Consider the following 25331-nt stretch of genomic DNA (forward strand, 5'->3'; position numbering starts at 1 on the left):
GTCCTGTCAAATGCACTCACCCACAGAAGCAACCATTATTCTGATATCTAACCCCATAGGGAAGGTTTGCCTCTCCTTGAACTTTATGTAAATGGAATCACACAATATAATCTTTCATGTCTTCACATAATATAATCTTTCATGTCTTTGATTCCATATAATGTTTTTCAATTCATCCATGTCGTTGCACATATTACTAGGACATTCTATTTTATTAATATACCATAATTTGTTCATCCATTTCCTTGTTGATGGACATTTGAATTATTTCTGACGTTTTGCTATAATGAATAAAGTTGCAATGAACATTCTTGTACAAGTATTACTTTTTGGATATGTGTTTATCTTTCCTTAGGATAAATAGGAGTAAAATTGCTGGATAAGATTTGTGTATGTCTAAGTTTATTTTTAAAAAAAACACACACACACAGTTTTTGGCCAGGCATGTGGCTCACGCCTGTGATCTCAGCATTTTGGGAGGCCAAGGTGGGTGGATCACTTGAGGTCAAGAGTCTGAGACCAGCCTGGCCAACATGGTGAAACTCCATCTCTACCAAAAATATTTAAAAACTAGCCTGTGTGGTGGCACACACCTGTAATCCCAGCTACTCAGGGGGGCTGAGGTGGAGTCTCGTTCTGTCGCCCAGGCTGGAGTGCAGTAGCTCAATCTTGGCTCACTGGAACCTCCACCTCCCGGATTCAAGTGATTCTTGTGCCTCAGCCTCCCAAGCAGCTGGGACTACAGGCGCACACCACCATGCCCAGCTAATTTTTGTATTTTTAGTAGAGACGGGGTTTCACCATATTGGTCAGGCTGGTCTCGAACTCCTGACCTCAGGTGGTCCACCTGCCTTGGCCTCCCAAAGTGTTGGAATTACAAGTGTGAGCCACCATGCCCAGCCCTCTTTTTTATTTTCTAACAATGTCTTTAGATGAGCAAAAGTTTTTAATTTTGATGAAGTACAGTTTATTTACTGCTTAATGGTTTTTCATATTTGGTTTAAGAAATCTGAGGCTCACAGATCACAAAAATATTCTCCTACATTTTCTTCTAGATAGTTTTATCTTTTACATTTAAGCCTGTAATCTATTTCAGGTAATTATGTGTGCATAATGTGAGCAATGGGTCAAGGTTTCTTTTTTTCCATGTAGATTGCCTGTTGATCCAATACCATTTATTAAAAAGATTTTCCTTTTCCCTGTTGTCATAATCATTCATCAAAAATCATTTGAATGTGCCTATGTGGATCTATTTTCATTATTTCATCATTAAATAAGATATAAGCTTATTTAATATATATATATTTTATGCACTGTAGCATAACTTAGAATAAAATAGAAAAACTTAAAAATTGTCAAATAAAGTATCTCATGATATGCATATGTGCATATAATATATATTATATGCATAATATATGCAAATAGATATATATATCGTAGGTTTTTCATAGATACCCTTTATCAGATTGACGAATTTACCATCTTTATCATAACTGGATATTGAATTTTGTCAAATGCTTTTTCTGCATCTATTGAAATGACCATATTTCCCCCTTTACTCTGTTAATATGGTAAATTAATTTAATTTTTAAATGTTAAACTAATCTTGCATTCCTAAGACAGACCCCACTTATCCATGATGTATTATCCTTTTTAAAATACATTATTAGATTATGATTAGTAACATATTGAAAAACTTCCTATAGAGTGCTGTTATTTCTTTTAAATGTTTGTTATAGTATAGATGAAGCTATCTAGGCCAGGAGTTTCTCTTTTGTCTTTTTAAAGTGGGAAAGTTTTTAGGTATATTTTCAGTTTTTCAGCAAATATGAGCTATTCAGATTGTCAATTCCTACATCTCAGTTGTAGAAAATTGTGTTTCTTCAGAATTTGCCCATTTTATCTATATTGTCGAATTTGTTGTCATAAATTTTTCATAATATTCTTTTTATCTTTTAATGCCTGTAGGATCTGTAGTGTCTGTAAGTGATAGTCCCTCTTGCATTTTTAATATTGGCTTATTTGTGTTTTCTCTCTTTTGTGTGATCACTATTGCTAGGGATTATGAATTTTATTAGTCATTTCAAAGAACTAGCTTTTGGCTTTGTTGATTTCTTCTATGGCTTGTGTTCCACCTTGTTGATTTTTACTCCTGTATTTATGATTTTTTTCTTCTACTTCATTTGTTTGCTCTGCTCTTTTCTAACTTCTAAATTTATAAACTTAAATCATTGACACTGAATTCACACTTTCCTTTTTCATTATAAGCAGTTAAAGCTATGAATTTCTTAGTATGCCTTCAATCTTATTCCTCAAATTTTGATATTTTGTGTTTTCATTATCATTCTGGCCAAAGTATTTTCTAATGTCTTTCTGATTTCTTCTTTGACCTATAGGTTGTTTAGAAGTGTGTTGCCATTTCCAAATATTTGGAGATTTTCTAGATATATTTTTGTTACTAATTTTTATTTTAACGCGGTTATGATCAAAGAATGCATCCTCCATTATTTCAATTCTTCTAAATACATTGAGACTTTTGTTTTATGCTCCAGAATGTAGTCTACTTTGGTGGATTTCCCATGTGCCCTCAAAAGGCTGTGCATTTTATAGCTGTTGGGTGTAGGATGCAAAACTTTCCTCAGCTTCCTCCTCACTGTTCTTTTCTAGGAATCTGTCATTGTCTCCCCAGAGTCAATGCTTCTGTTTGTATAGTATTTCCCCCTGATTTCAGTCAATTACATTATGTCTCCCACAGCACATCCTATGTCTTCCTTCCCTCTAGGGTCACTCAGGCCTCCATTTGATGTACTAAGTGAAGATAAATTTCAAGATGCTAAAGTAGTTCAGAGGTCATGCGTTGCTTGTCAAAAAACAAAACAAAGAAATAAGATAACAACACAACAACAAAGGCTTTCTGATCTCTTTTATTCTAGTCTTTCTATGAAATTGTAGTGACTAACTTAAGCATTTAATTATGGAGAAGGAGTGAGGGCAAGTGGACCAGATATTGTCATTGTATATATCAGATCATCTGTAAATTCCGTGTGACATCTCTCCTCTCTGACCCAGGTCATGACATGTATGGTACATAAGATGATGATTTTTTTTCTTTGCACACTGATTTTTTGTATTTTCAATAGCTAATATACATGTAGTTGAAAATACACTTTATAAGAAAAATAACCTCCCTCTCTAACTCATGATTTACAGAAGTGATACATTTAAGTTTTTAAAATTAGTTTATTTAAAGCAAAAGACTGAGTACATGAAAATACAGAGGGTTCGTTCAATGGCAATGATTATGGTACACAATTAGGAAGTTTAGGCAAACTTGTGTGATCATTGCTGTATAGTCAACGCTTACTAGTGTAATGCTGCAACCCAAACTTCACTGTCTTTAAATTATCCTTAGTTCATACCTTTCCTACTGGGATTTGAGAATAGACATAGAGCGCACCACACAATTACCACAGTTCACCCAGGGAAAGCATTCCAATTGCACCTTACAGATTTAGTCTGCCTTGTTGCAAGAAAGACGTGCTCTTGGCTGTGAGATAGGATCTAGAGCAGCTCAACAGGAAATGCGTGGGAGAAAGAAGCACTGTGAGCCCCTTTATTGCCCATGCTTTCTTCCCTCCCCTGCATTCAGCACACAGAAGGATGCTCACCTTTTCCCATTCCCGGTCTTTGTTCAGCACAATCACCACCAGCCTGGGGTGCACCTGGTAGCCTTCCTCAGTGAAGGATAAGTCTTTGCCATCCCATGTAACATTGACCATAAATCTAGAAAGGGGAAGAAAGAAAGACAAATTTTTAGGAAAGAATTAGAGCAATCAAACAAATAAGTGGATGCCACCATTAATGGAATACTGAAAAATTATAAACTTACAATGCTATATTCATCACAAGAAGCCTCTCTGTAGAAGTATTAATAACCATGCAACCATTGCTAGTTGACCATGCTTTGGTAATTGACTGTGATTAACACGTGGAATGTAAGCTTTTTGTCCTGCCAGTTTCACAGACCTATATTCAAATGATCTTCTTACAGGAAGATCTGAAAGCACATTCTATTACACTCTAACAAACTTCCCTAAAGGAAGCTGCTTGCTCATAAACCACATGGCATTCAGTGTTGAAAAAATGACATTACATTATTCATTATTTATTCCACTGATATATATGAAGCATTTGCTATATGTCAGGACTCAGCTAGTTGGTTCAGGGTAAATAAGAAAATGAACAAGATTCCCGCCCTCAAGAAGTTTAGAGTCTAAGGGGAAGGATAGACATTAATTGATTAATCACAGACTTATGACAAACGCTACAAAGGACAGGAGAGTATGCTATAACAAAGTGAAATAGGGGTGAGGCAAGGCTGAGGAAGTGCAGCTTGACCTGAAGGATGAATTGGCATTAACTAGGCAAGAAAAGACACAAACAGGTAAAAGAGACAACATGTACAAAGACTCTGTGGTGTGCATACCAGGAACTGAATGCAGACGAGTGAGGTTGAAGCAGAGAAAGACAGGAAAATGTGAGATCGGGTAAGGCTGAGAAGATGAATAGGAACAGAAAGTGCAGGATTTTAGAGACCAGGTTAAATGTCTGTCTTAAAACCATGGGAAGGTGCAGGCACGGTGGCTCACACCTGTAATCCCAGCACTTTGGGAGGCTGAGGTAGGGGAATCACCTGAGGTCAGGAGTTTGAGACCAGCCTGACCAAGATGGAGAAACCCCGTCTCTACTAAAAATACAAAAAAATTAGCTGGGCATGGTGGTGCACACCTGTATTCCCAGCTACTCAGAAGGCTGAGGCAGGAGAATTACTTGAACCTGGGAAGCAGAGGTCACGGTGAGCCAAGATCATGCCATTGCATTCCAGCCTGGGAAACAAGTGTGAAACCCTGTCTCAGAAAAACAAACAAACAAAAAAAAACTATGGGAAGACACAGAAGCGAGGGTGACATCAAAGAGGTAACAGATCATGCCTATTGAAGGCTGTGTAGAGAATAGATTGGAGGGGAACCAGAGTGGGTACAGAGGGACTACTTACGCTATTCTTATAAACCAGGTCAAAGATAATGGTAGCTTTGACTCTGGTTGTGGCCAAAGAAGAAGAGAAGGAGGAAGAGGAAGAGAAAAAGCAACAGCAAACAAGACCGAGTGGAGAGATATTTAGGAGGTATTTAGTGAAAGATTACATGAAGGGAAGGGAGAAAGTGGCATCAAGGATGACTCCTAGAATCTACCTTATATAACATGTATAAACTTAACTTTTGGTCTAGGTGTTTTCATTGCAGGTAACATCTGTCTGCCTTACAACATTTATACCCTTATCACTCCTCAAAGCCACCTTAGCCAGTACTCAGGCTGAACTCAGAGAGCCAAGGCAGACTTCATCTCCCAGATTTCAGGTGAGAGGTTCCCCAAAGGATCCACTCTCCTTGCAGCTTGAGAAAAATGTGATGTTGTTAAAGACATCTGAGACAACATGGTGGTGGCCACTTAGCAGACACAAGATACATACAATATGGTGGACTGAAGCATTCAAAGACTTCCCCAGAAAGATACTGTGTCTCTTGCTTCATATTCCATTAACATCCAGAGATGCTAAAAAGTGGAAAAAAAAAAAAAGAAGAGGAGAACTAGGCTACAAGAAATTTTAAAAAGAGACACTAGCCTAATGGGTCACATGTACATCCCTGGACCAGCATGGTGCAGAAGCGACTGATGGGGGTGTTGTGTGGGGGAGAATCTGGTTTCCAAGGACAAAGTGAAGAAATTGGGGAAAAGGAAAAGAGCATATATTGTGTATTTATTCAATAGACTATTCAGGTCATTGAAAATCACGTTTTTGAAGACAAATTAATGATGCAGAGAAAATGCTTACTATTTAATGTTAAAGAAGCAGAAAAGAGGATAAAAACAGGGCTTGTCTATGTCTAAAAGGGTTACAGATATTTTTCATTGTGTGTGTGTGTATCTTTGTATTCTTCCAGTTCTCTGCAATCAAATACTTTAACAAACAGAAAACTAAAACACTGCTATTCTAGAAGGAACAAAGGGTAATCACTATTCTATTTGGTTTATTTGGGGTATCTCTTATTACTTCCTAGAAAGGTTTTTTGTTTGCTTTTTGTTTTTTTTTTTTTTTTTTTTTTTTTTGAGACAGAGTCTCACTCTGTAGCCCAGGCTGTAGTACATTGGCACAATCTTGGCTCACTGCAACCTCCGCCTCTCAGGTTCAAATGATTCTCCTGCCTCAGCCTTCCGAGTAGCTAGGGTTACAGGTGCCCACCACCATGCCCAGCTAATTTTTGTATTTTTAGTAGAGATGGGATTTCGCCATGTTGGCCAGGCTGGTCCCGAACTCCTGACCTCAGGTGATCCACCTGCCTCTGGCTCCCAAAGTGCTGGGATTACAGGCATGAGCCATCATGCCTGCCTGAAAGGTATTTTCTTGATTTAACAACTATTTACTCTATTTATTATAGAGATGATGGTCAAAGAAGCATATCTACTGTATGCCTGGTATATAGGTCAGGGCTTATAGTAAGTCTTATAGATAGAGAAATAAAAAACACAGTGTTTGTCTTCTTTCTTACCCACATTCTTATAATTCAATGGCATAGACACATAAACAATGACAGTACCTATAATGCCACTTATTCACTGATGGAGAGTAAATGTAAGAAGATGAGACAACACAGACAAAAGAGTCCCTAACTCAACCTGGGGAATTTGGGGAGGGCTTCCCAGGGAATCTTAATGGGTGAAGGGTTTGAGGCAAGAGAAAGCATTCTGGGCAGAGGGATCATCTTAAATAAAGAGTCAGCAAAGGTAGTAACACACGCTAGAGGAAGTAGGAAACGGCTTAGTAAGGCAGATGGTTATATTACGTGCAGTGAGAGGAGTCTGCAGAGGATCTCTGAAGCCAGATCATAATGGACACACTGAAGGGTTTGGATTTGTTCAGAAGGTCATGGGGAGCCAGGAAAGATTTTAAGTAGAGGAGTGATACACTCAGATTTGCAGTCAATAGGGGCAGAAGTGAAAATGCTTCTCTGCACTTGAGGGGACTTGAACATTTTTGTTCACGGCTTAAAAACCATTCATTATCTAGACAATTGAAACTTTTTTTTCTCTCTTCCTTCTTCCCTTTGATGTTTCCTGGCTGGAATTTGATGAACTAAATGAACATGGTCCAGATACACACAGCTAGGTGTGCTCCACCTCACACCCCTTTTTGAGACTCTAAAGAAGACATTTGCATGGACTGAGTGTTTAGTGGAGAACTGGAGTCAAATTCCTCACTATTAGCAGGACTTCAAAGTAACTAATTGAGCCTAAGTTAAGCTGTTTTTATTTTTTAAGCTGACATTTTGTTTCCGTTTCCCACGGTTATTTTTAGCCCTGTCACATTGTCTGGCATACTGTGGGGGCTCAGTTAATGTTTGGCAAGTAAGTATGTTGACAGATCATCACCAAAGGGAAATCCACCCACCCATACATTCATCCATCTATATATCTACCCTTCCAACCATCTGTCAATGCAGTCATTCATCTATCCATCAATCCATCAATACATTTACCTGTCCATTCATCTATTCATCCATCTATCAATACATTCATCCATCCACCCATTAATCCATCCACCCATCCATCTATCCATCAATACATTCATTAATACATTCATCCATTCTTCCATCCATTAGGCATGTTTGAGCACCTCCTATGTATCACACCCTGTACCAGAACTATGCTATGAAAATGATAAAAAAATGACCAAAAATACTTAATTTTTCAAGGTTGGGGAGAGGGACACACAAAATAACTGTAACGAAGAACAGTAAGTGTAAAAATAGAGATATGGACTAAGTTGTTGGAAAGCATAAGAGAAGCAGTGGCTAATTCTATGGTGATTCCATGACTGGAAAAAGGAAACAAAGTGGAAGGGATTTAGGTTGTGCTGAGAAGGAAGAGGAAGGAAAAGTTGAGCAGCTCTTGCTCATGCACATGGAGAAAATGCAAAGTCCAAGGCAGAAAACCCTGAAACATCATGATGTGTTCAATGAGCTGCAGTCAGTTCACAATGGCAGGGAAGTGGGGGCAAGTGGGAAAGTAACTTGGGAGAGGATGCTAGAGACAGACACAGGAGTCAGATAAGTAAGTACTATATAGACCGTACCATGGAGTTTATACTTCATCCTGTATTTATTTGGAATGGAGGCTTGAAATGCAAGTTTGCAAGAGGCAGATGGGCAAACAGATGAGGCTTTGTAGTAACCCAAGCAAGGAATAGAGACGACGGTCAAAGAAAGCGACAGGTGGAATGAAGAGATTGGACAGACAGGCAGGCAACCGCAATGGAATTTCAATATAAAAACTACCGACAAAGACCACCAGTGGCCTTGACCTCAGCTAGCAGAAAATAAGTTACCAGTCACTCTACCTGCTGCCCTAAGTTGATAATTAAGGTGGCCAACTCACTGAGGTGTTTCTTATTGAGTACAATGAGATCTTAAGCCAGGTTTCAATTATCCAACACTTTGGGGTGAATGTAGTTCAGGTTGAGTCTACCTAGCATCCCAAATGTGGAAAAACTGAAAAATTTAGTAAATTATCAAGAAATTTGGAAATATCCAGTTTGTTATCTGTTTGGAAATGCTGGATTAGGGAACAAATGTTTTGGTTTCGATAAAGACACTTGGTCCTGGGGAGAGCCATTCACAAGGTTACGTAACATGAACTGAATGTCAGCAACTTTTTTTTTTTTTTGCAAACAGGGTCTCACTCTGCCACCCCGGATGGAGTGCAGTGGTGCAATCTCAGCTCACTGCAACCTCTGCCTCCCAGGTTCAAGCAATTATCCTGCTTCAGCCTCCCGAGTAGCTGGGATTACAGGTACCTGCCACCACTCTCGGCTAATTCTTATATTTTTAGTACAGACAGGGTTGCACCATGTTGGCCAGGCTGGTCTTGAACTCCTGACCTCAAATGATCCACCTGCCTGGGCCTCTCAAAGTGCTGGGATTACAGGCGTGAGCCACCACGCCCAGCCAACACAGTGATTGTTTTAATCAAGAAGGTAGCATACACAGTTGAGCACCTTTCTTTGGATTTACTTAAAATCTCCTTCTTTAATTTCCCATCTCCACGTTCTCCACTTGTTCCCTTTTCTTCCATTTTGTAGTAAAATCAGATGGAATTAGCAGAGTGATTATTGAGATGCAAACAGTGTTCTTCAGATTATATGAAAATAACTATGCAGAAATCCTCATGCTTCAGATTTTTCTGTGTTCCTCTAGGATTCAATATTCTGGGTGAATGACTCCATATACTCAATGTTAATATTGTCTTTCTTTTTCTATTAAAAGTCTTCAGTCCCTTGGGAGCGGGAAAAAAAAAAAACCTCTAACAGAAATTTCTGCTGAACAGTAATTTCATTATGAAGTTGGCAGGGAGCAAGTACCTATTACCTTCAATTCCCCCATCCAATTTCTAGGAAGGACTATCCATATTTCCATGGGCTTTCTTCCCATTTAAACTTGCTCCAGAGCAGAGTTCTTTACCTAGGGAAATGCCATTTTACAGCACATTGATCAGTTCCCATTAACACCTGCTGGGCACTTGTATTAAACAGTAAAATCTTATCATTGTTTTGCTTATCTCTACAAAATTGATCACAAAGCTTTAGTGGTCAGATAAAATGTCAGAAATTCTGACTGCTTGTAAGCCTCAAATTACAGCTTCAATATCTCCATCAGGAGCAATAAGTACACAGAAGCATGCTGGCAAATAGAGAAGGGGAAGACTCTAGTGATTTGCCAAGACCACTTCCGTGTTGTCATCCACTGGTGGTAAAGTGCTAAGTTGTTTTTTATTGCCAGTGACACGCACAAGACTAAATACATATATATTTACATATTTTATATATATATATAAAATACATAAAATATGTACATATGTATATACACATTTCCTCTGGTATTTACAGTATTAAGTGTATGAAGCTGAAGTCCAGGTGAAATATACATTTCTCTTCCCCTTGCGTTGTGTGCTCTATGAATGGTGATGTATGGTGATCACAGATAACATTGAAAAATAGGCAATATTTCCTATATTTCCTATATTATGATTGAATATAAATGGGGCCAGAATTGTCCAATTCTCTCTAGCCCTGCTATCACGTTAGATAGCCACCAACCACGTGTAGCTATTGAGCATTTGAAACGTGGTTAGTCTGAATTGAAATGTGCCATCCGTGTAAAAATACACACAGAATTTTGAAGACTTGGTATTTTTCAAAAGAGTAAAAGGTCTCATTAATAATTTTAGGTTGATTTCATGTTGGAATAGTTTAGACATGTTGGGTTAAATAAAATATATTATTAAAATTAATTTTATCTGCTTCTCTTCACTTTTTTAATGGGCTACCAGAAAATTTAAATTGCATGTGACTTACATTATATTTCTAATGGTCAGCTGTTCTAGACTCTGTTTGTGCTTTTGCTTTTGTTTTTAACTGGTAGACTGTAATCATGGAAGCAGGAACCTCATCTGCCTTGCTTAGTATTATATTTCTAGTGCTAAACAGGGTGTGTGCCACAGAGCTGGTGCTGAACATGTGCAGAATGAATAAAAGAATAACTTGCTGATTCTATGTTGTTGAGATTTCATGACATCGAGGAAGGAGAGTAGGCTTTACAGTGAGACAGTACCTGGCACCTTGGGCAGCGTATTTAAAATCTACTGAGCCTCCGTTCCCTTTTTTTTTTTTTGCAAAAATGGATTAAGTTAAACCATATAAACTAGGCATGACAGTTTCATATGGTTTAACCTAACTTCATAGTTCACATAAAATGCCTAGCACAGTACCTGGTATACAGCTATTAATAAATAGTAGTTAACGTTGATGCAAATTTTCCATGTAGTTTTCACTCTTTTTCCACCCTGTCATATTTTCTAACACCCTACTACAAATGCAATGCTTTTTAAAGCCATGCTTCCTCTTGCCATTTAGTATACTCACTTCCAGAGTCCCTCTGTCCTTGTGTGAACAGCCAACCATAATGGGCTGCATAAGCTTCTTTAACTATGACTTAAAATATCTCATTCCTCCAGATTTCTATTTTATCTCTTTTGTCTTATAGTCATAAGTCTCCTTTAACTTCCAAAATCTAATTATTTGAGATGTTCTCTAGACATATTTATTATTCACTATTTCCCCCTTAGCCTTTAATTCTCTTACTGTTTCACAAATGCCACCATAACCCATTTAGTGTTTCTCAATTTTTTGGTTAATTTTCCATCTGCTTTGCCATTTCTCAAGTTCCCAGGGATGTTTCCTGGATCACAGTGTCCCTTAAATGCCTCCTTGAACTGCTTGGGTGTCACAGTTTCTTCGTTAGTCACTTAATTTACATGTTTTTGAAAACACAGTCACTGTTTTCTTTAACCTCTTTTCAATTCTCAAGATAGTTTCATTTTCAGAGGCTGTTTTTTTTTTTTTTTTTTTTTTTTCTTTTACAAGCATTCTCCTGGTGTTTGCAAATCCCTTCAACTTTGATGTCTGTCTTAGTGCTTTCGCATCTTCCACTAACTGTTCCCTTATGGGCACAAATGAATCCTCATCCCTCTTTAGTACAACTTCACTCTACTTTCACCAGTTTTCAATTCCCAACTCATCCACCTCCTCGTTCTCTTCTTCCTCTGAACATCCTTGCGCTGTCTTTTGATGGCAGCACCTTCCTCTTTGCCCTGGTGCTCAATTTCATATACAGTACTCATTGGTGGTTTCCTGTTCCCCATGAACAATTAAAAAGGCTTGACAGCAGAGCCAGGACTTAAACATCAAGGCAGAGAAGGCCGGATGCGATGGCTCGCGCCTGTAATCCCAGCACTTTGGGATGCCAAGGCAGGTGGATCACCTGAGGTCAGGAGTTCGCGACCAGCCTGGCCAACATGGTGAAACTCCATCTCTACTAAAAATACCAAAAATTAGCCAGGCGTAGTGGCAGGCAACTATAATCCCAGCTACTCATGTGGCTGAGACAGGGGAACCACTTGAATCCAGGAGGCGGAGGTTGTGGTGAGTGGAGATCGCACCATTGCACTCCAGCCTGGGCAACAAGAGCGAAACTCCGTCTCAAAAAAAAAAAAAAAAAAAAAAAAGGTCAAGGCAGAAAAATAATAACTCCAACACAGAGATACTCTAAAATGGGCTCAGAAACCACAACATAAAGAAACAGAAAGAAGAAAAGGATTTTTATAAGGAGAAAAGTATTGTTTATTCTTTCAACACAAATTCTATTGTGGCCAATTAAAAAAAATAATGTTAGTTGTCTTGGCTGAGCAATACTGAATTTTAAAGATTTTAGGACAGAAAATAGAAATCTTCATAAGGGCAGGGGTCTTTGTTCTGATCACTGCAAGTCTAAAACACCTAGAAGAGGGTGTGTCCTGACTTTTAAGCCAGAGCTTGAAAGTAACTGTGGAATAAATGAACAAACGAATGAGCAGGCATAGGTCTCTAGGATCTTGCACACTAAATATTTGATTCCAGTACAACAACTGCCAAGAGGCAATATTGCAAGAATTGGATAGCCTGAGTTAGAATTCAGTTTTGTGGCTTTCAACCTCAGGTAACTATCCTCAGTTCTCAGAGTATTTGTTTCCTCTTCCGTAAAAGTGAGGTCAGAACAGCCATGTCACTGCGTAATTATAGGGATCACATTAAATGACGTCTAATGAGATACACAACGTGATAACGGCCAGCAGAGTGCTTGGCACATTATGGGTGTCTGCTAAACGATGGTAGGGGTAGCAGTAGTTGTCATGGTTTTATATAATTGTCTTTCTTCCTCCTAAAATTTGGGGTCAAAAGCTTTCTTTTAAATGCTGGAGAATCACTTTGGCTACTAATTCCAGTCCCTGAAGGGAGGCAATGAGAGCTCATCTAGGCCCTACCCCAAGGAGAGAGGAGGACCTCGTCTGATTGTTCAGAGCTCACAGCATTCCCTGGACTGGGCTTACTGCCAGGTGAAGCTTCTATGGTGCAAAGCCTGTAATCCATGTGCCAGCCTGGGCTTCCAACTCTATTCAGGGAGCACACCTGAGTCAAGGGTGACTCTTTAAGGACAGGACCCTATATGCTGTCTTTTGTAATACAACCTCTATGTCTAAAACTCGAGGTAAGTTAGGACAAAGCTTTTTTCTGTAAATATGGCTCTCCTCCTCCCAGCTCCAGACAGCATACCTGAACCTTTGACCCAGCTGGCCAAAGATTTCAACTAGAAGCAGGGTGTATAGAGTAGGGTCTAAGATGCATGTCCTAATTCTACTTTATTGGGAGTTATTGGAATTCTGAATGACCATTAATAAAGTGGTTCTTCGAATCTCAGGCTGCTCTTGGAACCTGGGGTGAGGAATCTGGAAATTCTGGGTAGTATTTATAACACTGTTAAAATAGCACCAAATGCATCACCATTAACCTCTCATGACTAAGGATCACCTAACCACTTTGAACTGGCTGGCACAAGAGCCAGTGGAACCAGCTCACATAATGAGCTTCTAATCCAAAAGAGCAGAAAAAAAATGTATGTAACATGACGTGCATTTCCAAGCTCACTCAATCACCTGTGCCTATACTGCCAAATTATTCAAGATCTCAAAGTGGCAGATGTGCGTGCATGTTGCTCTTCCCACCAAAAACTATAGACTGAGATGATATGGATCAACTGACATACAATTCAAGGTGTGATTTTTATTCTGGAATTTCTGGATATTCATATACTGGAATATAGAACTCATAAAAGCAGGGATTTTGCCTGGTTTTTCTTTCCCTGCTTTTTCTCCCTTGAAGAACATAGAATAGTACCCGGTATAGAGTAGATGCTCAATGCAAATTCGTGGAATGAACAAAAGTCTCAACTCTCTGTCTTTTTGTTTTCTTTCATTTTTCCTTTTGATGATGAGCCCTACTTTGTCTCTCTGTCCAGTGGGTGTCTATCTGTGTTCTGTGAATTATTACTAGACATCCAGTGAGGTAACTCAAAGGCAGGGAGGAAAGGTCGGGGGTGATATGCCAATGGGACTCTAACATTCCTAACTCTACTTACATTGTTAATATGTTGTTCTTTTTTATACGATATTATTTGGGGAAAATATATATCTATCTATATATATATCTATATCTATCTATCCTATATACCTATATATATATATATATATTTTTTTTTTGAGACACAGTCTTGTCTGTCACCCCGGCTGGAGTGCAATGGTGCGACCTTGGCTCACTGCAACCTCCACATCCCAGATTCAAGTGATTCTCATGCCTCAGCCTCTCGAGTAGCTGAGATTACAGGTGTGCACCACCACACCTGGCTAATTTTTTGTATTTTTAGTACAGAAGGGGTTGGTCAGGCTGGTCTCAAACTCCTGACCTCAAATGCTCCATCTGCCTCGGCCTCCCAAAGTGCTGGGATTACAGGCGTGAGCCACCACATCCCACGCCTGACCAGGGAAAATATATTAATCAATTAAACAAACTAGAAAACAATTAAGATATTTGCTCATCCATGCTGCTACAAAAGAAGAACTGGTCTTCAAATCAGGAGACCTAGAATCTTGTCCTATCTCCCTGAATATGTGAGTAAGAGCGATCACTTAAGGATAAGGGACTAAAATGTATTTAGCCTCTAATATGTGTTGAATGGTGTGCCAGATACTTTCCATATGTTACCTGAATTCTCATCCAAAGAACTAAGTGCAGATTTTCTCATTTTACAGACAGAAAACAGAGGTGGGTTTTATAATGGTGTGAAAAGCTATACGGGTCAAGAGATTTCTGGTTGTTCATCAATATCCTCTTTTCTTCTGCCTTAGTAACAGAAATTCTATTTTTAGAGGGGCACAGAACCTCCAATAATAAAGCTTACATTTCTAGCTTCCCTAGCAGCTAGGCATGACCCTATGACGATGTTCTGGATAATAGGAAGACAGAAGATATGATATGTATAACTTATAGGAAGTACTGTAAAAGAAAGAGGTGAGCCCGTCTTTGTTCCTTCCTCCTTCCTTCTAGTTGCAATGCAGATATGATGGCTGGAGCAGTAGCAGCCATCTTGAATTATGATGTGGAAGCCACTGGCTGAGGGTGGCAGAGCCACAAGGTAGAAGGAGCCTGGGTCCCGGACACTGTGGAATACCATACCAGCCCTAGACAACCTTTGCACAAGAAAGAATTCAATGTCTATCTTCTTTAAGCTACTTTTATGTTTTAGAATTTCTGCCATTAAAAAAATAATTTTAGCTGGGTTAAGCAGTCAACTGGTTATCTGAACCAAAATCTTTCAGATTTCAAAGCCTTTGAATTAAGGTGCACCAGCACTCATTTAACCTCCCTACACCTCGATTGCCTTCTCTGAAAAATGGGGGGGTGGTACCACACACTTCTTTATTTTTCCACCTCTACAATATTTAATTTTCTCTCCTCATCTTCCCTGACTCCTGTGAATACACAATGCATTTGGTCCTTTTAGTATATGCTGTTCCTCCCACCCAGAATGCCTTTCTGCCTCATCCTCTTCAGTCTAAATCCAGTACTTATTTTTAACAAGGCTGATTTCAAGCTGTTTCTTCATTGTGGGGTTTCCTAATAATCTTTCCTTCTCTTGGTTCTGTGTGTTTTTGTTGTTTTTTTTTTTGGCAGGGGGGTGGGGTGGATGGGTGGGGGTGACGGAGTCTCACTCTGTTGCCCAGGCTGGAGTGCAGTGGTGCGATCTTGGCTCACTGCAACCTCCACCTCCTGGATGCAAGCGATTCTCCTGCCTCAGCCTCCCTAGTAGCTGGGACTATGGTCACGTGCCACCACGCCCAGCTAATTTTTTGTATTTTTAGTAGAGACGGGGTTTCACTGTGTTAGCCGGGATGGTCTCAATCTCCTGACCTCATGATCCGCCACCTCGGCCTCCCAAAGTGCTGGGATTACAGGCATGAGTCACCATGCCCGGCCTCTCTTGGTTTTTTTAATCCATTCCTCATGTAACAGCATTTAGCAATACATTGTCTCCTGCTATTCTCTGAGGATTCCACATTCACACATTTGGTCCCACCAGGAGCAAAGGTCAGATCTTCCCTTCTGTCATTTATGTTTATCCAGCAGAATTGCCATTGAGCACAGCATGTTCACCATTTATTGACTTGATTCAAAAAGGGATACCTTAATCTCCACCTCAGGACCACCTTTTCCCTACTTGACACCAAACACAAGGAAGGCTGAGCAAGGACAATAAGCCAGGCCACAAATCTTTGTCCATATTATTTTTCTGCAGCTATAATTCCCTGCGTCAGGCTTATTGGCCACCCCTCATGATCATCTCAAATAATACCTCCTCCACAAAGTATTACTTGACTCCTTCAAGTTAGATGCGTCTTCTTCCAACTCTCAACCCCTGTTCTTCATGTGGCACACACCTCTTAGAGGGCACCTTCTTTATTTATGTTGGTCCCAACCACTCAGGACTAATTTTAAAAAGACACCTCTTTCTGAAAACCCTTTACTACCATTTGCCAGAACAACTGTCAAAATAAAACACAAATGTTTGATGAAGCTGATATGAAGGGTGCCCTGGACTTGTGTAATTCATAGCCTGAACAATGTTATCACCTCTCCCAGACTGTCAACTCCCTGAGGACAAGAATTCATAGCCCAGTACCTTGAACTCTGGGAACACTGTGAGTTGCAGAGAAGAGTGGATTTGGAGACAGGCAAACTGAAGTTGAGTTTTAAATCCACAATTGTTGGTGTTTATACCCTTAAGGAAATCAAGTTATGCAAGACTCAGCTCACTTCTGTGTCAATTGGGGTAAGGCCGCTGTTTTTACCAGTTCAGGCTGCTATAACAAACTACCACAGTGTGGGTGGCTTAACTAACAAACATTTGCATCTCACAGTTCTGGAAGCTGGAAAGTTCAAGATCAAGGCACCAGCAGATTTGGTGTCTGGTGAAAGCCCTCTTGCCTGTTATAGAAGGCTGCCTCCTGAAGTGTACTCACATGGTGGAGAGAGATCTATCTCATGTCTCTTCCTCTTTTTCTTTTCTTTTTGAGACAGAGTCTTGCTCTGTCACCCAGGCCGGAGTGCAGCAGTGCGATCTCAGCTTACTGCAACCTCCACCTCCCAGGTTCAAGCGATTCTCATGTCTTAGCCTCCCCAGTAGCTGGGATTACAGGTGTGCACCACCAAGCCCAGCTAATTTTTTGCATTATTAATGAAGACAGGGTTTTTCTATGTGGGCCAGGCTGTTCTCAATCTCCTGGCCTCAAGTGATCTGTCCACCTCAGCCTCCCAAAGTGCTGGAATTACAGGGGTGAGCCACCGTGCCTGGCTCTTCCTCTTTTTATAAGGGCATTAGTTCCATTGCAAGGGCCCCACCCTCATGACATCATCTAACCCTAATTACCTCCCAAAGGCCCCACCTCCAGATACCATCGCTTTGAGGATTAGGGTTTCAACATAAACTTTCAGTCCATAACAACCACACAGCACTGTTGCGAAGTTTCATGGTGGCATCATGAGAGTTAGAAGGGGTCCTATGATAAGCACATTGTTTTTGATTGACATCCAGTAGTAGTGTGACCAACCATCCCAGTTGTCCCAGCACTGAGGTGTTTCCTGTGGCATGAAAATTTCAATGCTAAAACCAGAACCACAAATTATGGATCACAAATTAAAGAGTTTGATCCACTAAGAAATATACCAAAAGGACATCCATAGAAAGGCTTCAAATCTACTTCTTAGTAAACACATCACTTCAATAAACATTAATTGAACATCTACTTTATGCTAGCAAAGTATACGAAATAAAGTGGTAAGTAAAAATTGTGTGGTCCTTTCTCTGCAATCATTTAGAGTTGAAGGGAAAGGCAGATTCTATGCAAATAATTACAATAAATGGCAATATGTCTGCAGCTGACGTTCCTGTTGCTGTAAGAACATTAGGAGGGGGACCTGACCCGTCAGAATACTGGTTAATCTTCCATTACTCCATTTCTACTTGCTTTTTTTCAGGGCAAACACCAAGTTGATTTATCAGAAAGAATACAAATCTCTCATGCTTTTCAGGACTGGGCAGATAATATCAATGAGTAAAATGAGCCAGGTGCAAGATGATAACAGTGGTGAAAATCTTAGCTAAAGGCATTCAAATTCATTTAAATGTAAATGAAATAAAACTGATCTACTGGCTCCTCATTTGGACTGTCTGTTCTAAAAGAAATGAAAAATATTCATATTCCTTCCTCTAGCAAAAACCTAGGCTTCCTTCTATACCAGTACAGTTCACGGCACTGCATTCCTTCTGGGGCGGAGCGATGTGCCTATGAACATACAATAAGCCCGGATCTTTGAAAAAGTCCTCCCTTATGTATATCTGAACACTTATTTGTTTCCCTGGCCATAAAAATATATACAAGGGGGAGGGGTGCACCTGTCCCATGGCAGATCAATTAGATTCTCTCTCCTAGGAATTTGAAACTTGATAGGTAAGACACAGAGACCAGGAATTGTTGGCTCTAAACCAATGTAATAGTGACTCTCCTTCATCGATGAATGTTGCCTCGCCTTATGACCTTTCCAAAGATTAGTTGCTCAACTTATACTTTGATTTTTAAAAGGTCTAATAAAGCCCCAAACAATATTTTCTGTTGTTTCTCCTTCATTACCTTTTAATTAAATTAAGCTAATCAGGCTTTATTTCTGTTGCTTGCTACCAAAATGTCTTTCACTTTGCTCCTACCTGGACTAAAACATCTGTACTGCTGTTCAGATTTCTACATTGCATCCTCCACACTCATATCAAGCCCACTTGCCAGATGAATGTTCCCACACCTCAGCTCTGATCATGTGCCACCCTTCTCAAAACCCTGAAATGGATCCCCATTGTCCAAAAATAAAATCCATGCTCCTTGGCCAACTTTAATTTTTCCAACCTTCCATCCTAAAACTGTTCTTAACAGTATCCTGCATTGGAGCAAGCCCAAACCACTCATGGTATCCCAGTAAAGTCTTGTGATTTTCCACTTCTTAGCTTTTGTTCCTACACCTCCCTCCACTGGAAATGCAGTCATAGCTGTTGTTTCTGGTTACTTTCATTACCTGATAATAGATCTTCCCCCACGAACCCTAAAGGGCATCTCTGGCCACAGAGATTGGTTCAGGGATCAGCACATGACTCAATCTCATTCAATCACATTTCTTCTCTGGGAATTTTTTATTGCAACTAGAAGGAATCACTGTCTTTCTGGATTAAAAAAATATAGCGCTAAAAGTAGGTAAATCAATACTTAGTTTAGATGAGTTCATTCCCTATCTCCTGGAGGCAAACAACACACCTTAACAGGGAGAAATATGGAAAGGAGAGGAAGACCTGAAGACACCATTTGAGCCTGGATCTAGACACACAAGATAACAAGTCCATCCTTTCTAGTTGAATGGACCAATAAATCATTTTGCACTTTTTTTTGTGCCTAAGTTAACAAGAATTTATTTTCTCTCAGTGAAAATCAGAAATTTTTATTTTTTTTTTTGTTTGGCTTTTTTCAAGATAGGGTCTTGCTGTGTTGCCCAGGCTGGAGTGCAGTGGCACAATCACAGCTCACTGCAGCCTCAACCTCCGGGGCTCAAGTGATCCTCCTATCTCAGCCTCCTTAGTAGCTGGGTAATTTCTGTATTTCTTGTAGACAGGGTTTCACCACATTGCCCAGGCTTGTCATGAACCCTTGGACTCAAGCAATCTGCCCACCTTGGCCTCCCAAAGTGCTGGGATTACAGGCATGCATCACGATGCCCGACCACAAATGTCTTGTTTTTCTATTCAGCCATCGAAGGACATTTAGGTGTTTTACAGTTTGGGGCAATTATGAAAAGAGGTTATAAACGTTTGTGCACAGGTTTTTGTGTGACCATAGGTTAAATATCTAAGAGTGAGATCATTGTATGGATATCCAACGAAATACAATATGGGAATACAAACAATGAATTATAGAAACACAGAACAGTTTGAATGAATCGCAGAGGCATTCTACTGATTGACAGAAGTGACCCTCAGAAGGTTACACACTGTATGATTCTATCTTATATGACATTCTCCGAAACCCGAAACTGCAGACACAGAGAACAGATCAGTGACTGTGTGACTAGAGCAGAAAGCGTGGCTGTAAGCAGACACAAGGGATTTTGGGGGGTGGTGTGATGGAACGGCTCTGAATCCTGATTGTGGTCATGATTATACGAATCTGTGTGCCAAGAAACATATAGTCATGCCTCCAACCGTCAATTTTACTAGATATTATTTTTAAAAATAAAATTTAAAATTTTCATTAAAAAAATAAAATAAAGCAAAATCACAAGTCTCAATTAAATACAAAGATCTATCTCGCCTAAATATTCACATGCTCAAATCCTCCAAAACTGAGCAGAGAGTCCACTGAGCTTCCAGCCTCCACTCCCTCCTCAAAACTCCCCTCCCTTCCTCTGCATCTCCATTTCCACCTTAGAGTTTTTCAAACACATACATTCTCTTCTCTGCTGGAGGGTAGGCTCCCGGGAAACAGGGATCATGTCTGAGCCCTCGCTGTGTGCCCTCACCCCTGCACAGTGTCTGGCATATGGTAGGCGGTCAGTGACCACTTGCTGAACAAGCAGGAGCAGATTTTCATCTGGCCGGAGCTGGAGTCCTGAGCAGCGTGGAGAACGTCCCGCTGTGCTGGATGGCATGTGAGAACCATCAGGACAGAGTTAACTGTATTCTGGCCTAAACAGAGGTCTGAATGCTGCCGGGTCTCATAATGAAACTTGACAGCACTGTGTACATTAGCAGCAATAATGTTTCACACCCGGACATGGATTTCTGGTGTGGAAATGTGTCCCCTAAAAGACTAAGCTCTGCAAGTCCCAGTCGCTGCCCTGATCATATCTTCATCCGTAATTGCAAGGTCACCTTCTTGGTGGGAAAAGAAAATGATGTGCTTACCACCTAAAGGGCAAAAGAAGAACTGCTGGGTGGAGGAGGAGTTTGGTTTGGTTTTGTTTTTTCTGTATAAATGGTAAAAAGAATATAGCTTTTTTTTTCTTTTTACTATAGTCCTTCTTCCAGTTTTTTTTTTCCAAATAGAAATAATTGTGGGGAGAGTAGGAGGAAGAGAAAGAAGGAACAAAGGACGAGAAAGAGGAAAAGAAGAGAAGAAAACGCAGGGGAAGAAGGAGAAGAAGAAGACAGACCAACAGGAGAGTAAAGGGAGAAGCGTGGGAAAAGGAAAAGGGCTGTCTTCTTACACTTGATAATGAAACAAAATGGAGTTTGAAGCCCAGCAGAGCCCTTCAGGAAAGCTGGCCAGGGCTGTGTGGGAGGAGATCCTCACGTCAGTACGATGAGAGCAAGAAAGAGTGGCAAGATGGATTGCGTCCAGAGCTGGGTGAGCAGCAAACAGGAAGGGAGCAGTGAGGGGAGGTACCACACCGTGGCCTGGCACCAGGCCCTCACTGGTGACCTTGGGAAAGTAGGTCAGTTTCAGAGCTGGCTGGGGGATGAATGGTCAGCCAGGAGCAAGTGGTGGGAATTAAGGATGCTGAGTGAGAGGTTGACTTAAGCATGGGATCTGGGAGACGGGGAGTGTTATTAGTCTGTTTTTCACATTGCTGATAAAGACATACCTGAAACTGGGAAAAAAAGAGGTTTAATGGACTTATAATTCCATGTGGCTGGGGAGGCCTCACAATCATGGTGGAAGGCAAGGAGGACCAAGTCACGTCTTACATGGAAGGGAGCAGGCAAAAAGAGTTTGTGCAGGGAAACTCCCCCTTTTTAAAACCATCAGATCTCATGAGACTTATTCACTATCACAGGAAAAACATGGGAAAGACCCGCCCCCATGATTCAATTACCTCCCACCGGGTCCTTCCCACAACACATGGGAATTCAAGATGAGATATGGGTGGGGACAATGCCAAACCATATCAGGGAGCTTCCCTAGCACAACAGAAAGAATGAAAACCAGCCCTAGGTTGAGCTGTCCAGTAGATCTTTCTAGCACAACGGCAATATATCTGTCACATCAGTATGGCAGCCACTAGTCACCTGTTGCCATTGAGCAAATGAAATGTGGATAGTGTGACTGAGGATATGAATTTTCCATTTTATTTAATTTTACTTAATCTCCATTTAAATAGCCACATATGGCTAGTGGCTGGCTGTCATATCAGATAGCTTAAGTACAGAGAAAAGAGCTGTGTGGATCACATTCAAGGAGAAATTGATTGCCAAGAGGAACCCAAAAGGCTGTTTTCTGAAATGCCTTAAGTGTATTTGAGATGGTACACAGATGCATTTAGATGGCACATGGGCGAACTTTATTTTTAGAATTAGATTTTATTATTTTCATGTATATTGGAAAAATGGAACTAGCATCTCAAACCCACTGTTTCATAGATGTCATTGCTTAAGAAGAGGCTATGGTGGAATTTTATGTCTCTAAAAGATTAGGTCAATGTAGGTAAAAAGTACTATGTTAACAATATCACAGAGGGCTTACAGATGTAACAAAAAGTAATAAATGTATTTCATGTAAACAGAATCATACACTATGTGGCCTTTTGTGCCTGGCCTCTTTCACGTAGCCTAATGTTTTCAAGGTTCATCAATGTTGGAAAATATATTTCATTCCTTTATGGCTCATATTCTATAGTATGGACAAACCACATTAAGTTCATCCATCACATGTCTGTTGATGGACATCTAGGTTTACACTTTGGGTTACTACGAATAGTGCTTCTAGCAACACTCTAGTACAAGTTTTTGAGTTTTTGTTTGAATACCTATTTTTAATTTGGGGAGGTATCTAACTAGAAGTAGAATCTTTTAGGGGTAGGGTAATGAGGTATTCTGAAACTAGATAGTGGTGATGGTTCTACAACATTGTGAACGCACTTAATGCCACTGAATTATACAGTTTAAAACTGTTAAAATACCAAATTTTTTGTTATGCGTATTTTTCCACAACAAAGAATCATTTTAAATGAAAGTAACAAAGAAAGTAAGTAGATGGCTGAATAGAACTGAGTAATTCAAGGATACAATAAGTAGTTGAAAAGTAGTCATATCTGAGATATGAGATTTAAACTCATATGTGAGTCTCATATGAAGTCTCAGAGTTCTTTTTTTTTTTTTTTTTTTTTTTTTGAGACAGAGTCTTGCTGTTGCCCAGGCTGGAGTGCAGTGGTGTGATCTCGGCTCACTGCAACCTCTGCCTCCCAGGTTTAAGTGATTCTCCTGCCTCAGCCTCCTGAGTAGCTGGGACTACAGGTGCCCACCACTACACCTGGCTAATTTTTGTATTTTTAGTAGAAACGGGGTTTCACCATGTTGGCCAGGCTGGCCTCAAACTCCTGACCTCAGACCATCTGCCCGCCTTGGCCTCCCAAAGTGCTGGGATTACAGGCATGAGCCACTGCACCCAGCCTTAGAGTTCTTTTGATTCAATCTTCTGCCCCTGAATCATTTCTACAATACCTCTGGCAGATAGGTGGGCCTATTTTTCTGCTTGCCTGCTTCCATGGAGTAAAGACCTCAGTATCTTTCCAAAACAACCAGTATCATTGCTGTATAGATACACATTTTAGAAAGGTCTTCTTTACTTTAACTAAAAAAAAAATCCATCTTGTAATTTTCACATTTTATCCTATAGTCCCCAGAGTTATCCAAAATAATGTATTTCTACTATGTGCCTGGCTAACAGCACAGGAGCTAACAGCAGCCTTAACATAGGAGTGACAGCAAAGAGTTAGTGGAGGTCAGCCCGTGTAGAGAAGATTCCAAAATGACCATAAGCTGAGTGTGGTGGCTCACACTTGTAATCACAGCAGTCTAGGAGGCCAAGGTGGGAGGATCACTTGAGGCCAGGAGTTTCAGACCAGCTTGGGTAACATAGAGAGATGCTCATATCTAAAATAAACAAACAAAATGGTCATAAAATGAATGAAAGGAACAGTGAAACACAATGATTACATGCACTAGCTCTGGAGCCAGAAAACCTTAAGTTTATATGCTAACTCAGCTAGTTCCTAGTGTTAGCGATCTTGGGCAAGTTATTTAAGTATCCCTAGCCTGTTTCTTGATCAGTAAAATGGGCATAATCATAGCAGCCATGCCATGGGTTTGTCATGAGTATAAAATGAAAATTCATCGAGAGTCCTGAGCAACATCCCAATCCCTGTATCCAGTGGCTCTCATTAATATTAGCCCATGAATGTTAACAATGCCCTCCAACTTAGGAACAAGGAGGTGCATTTGGAAAAACATAGCTCTACAAAGGTCTGTCTCCTAACCTGTGATGGCCATTTACCCATCATGTAACAGGGAGAAGCACATGATTATAATGTCTAGAAAATTTTAAATAATTCTACAGTAAAAAACGTGAGTATAAAGGTTGAGTGAACATTTTTACACTTTTGGGAAGTGTCTATGACTTATTTAAGTGATGATTCCCACCCTTAGTCAAGCTGAAAAGCAGCCCCTAAAGGGTGAGAGGCATTAAGGTATTGTGCTTAAGAGCGTGACTGGGCAAGCTATTCACTCTGCATCTTAGTTTTCTCAACTGTAAAATGGGGTTAATAACCCTATCTCACAGTGTCGGTGGGAGGATTAAATGAGTTAGTACCTGTAATGTGCTGGCACACAGTGAGCACAAAATATGTGTTAACTATGATGAAGATGATGGTGATGGTGGTGATGGTGATGATGGTGGTGATGGTAATGACGATGATGATAAAGGAAAAGGAGAAGGAAGAGGAAGAATGGGGAAAAAGAGGAAGAAGATGTTGGTAATTATGGCAATGATGATGATGGCAATGATGATAGATAATGATGTTGGTGATGGTGTGATGTTGATAGCAATGGTGACAGTGATGATGGAGATGATGCTATAAATGGTGATGGCAATGATGTGATGATGATGATGATGATGATGATGATGATGATGATGACGATGATACCAATGTTGACATCATTTGGTCTCTGCCGTTTCCAGAACCACGGTTCCAGAAACACCATTTTCAGAACTCAGCCCCTGATGAAATGCATATAAAAGCTTTATCAAGCTGTAAAAGGAATAATGAGAAGATAAAGCATTCTTCTCAAAATTCAGAGTAAGCGGGTGGGATTGGGAGAGGGTAGTACAAAGAAGTGGTTAAGAACAGAAGCTTTGGATTTAGAGTCCTTGCTTTGTATCTCAGTATTGCTAGTTATGAGTCTGCCTCTTTAATTGTGCCA

The 25331-nt window shown here is 40.1% G+C and overlaps 1 protein-coding gene across 2 annotated transcripts in view; it reads right to left on the reverse strand.

Annotated features, from left to right (window-relative positions):
• Positions 1 to 25331, reverse strand: part of GRIN2A (glutamate ionotropic receptor NMDA type subunit 2A) — a 419536-nt gene that overhangs the window by 124955 nt on the left and 269250 nt on the right. For both annotated transcript variants that reach the window (XM_054533449.1, XM_063717183.1), the window contains exon 5: positions 3669 to 3783. In XM_054533449.1, coding sequence (XP_054389424.1) covers positions 3669 to 3783 — 115 coding nt within the window. The remainder of the gene's footprint in view (positions 1 to 3668; positions 3784 to 25331) is intronic.

This window comes from Pongo abelii, chromosome 18 (assembly GCF_028885655.2).
Source record: "Pongo abelii isolate AG06213 chromosome 18, NHGRI_mPonAbe1-v2.0_pri, whole genome shotgun sequence".
NCBI lineage: Eukaryota > Metazoa > Chordata > Mammalia > Primates > Hominidae > Pongo > Pongo abelii.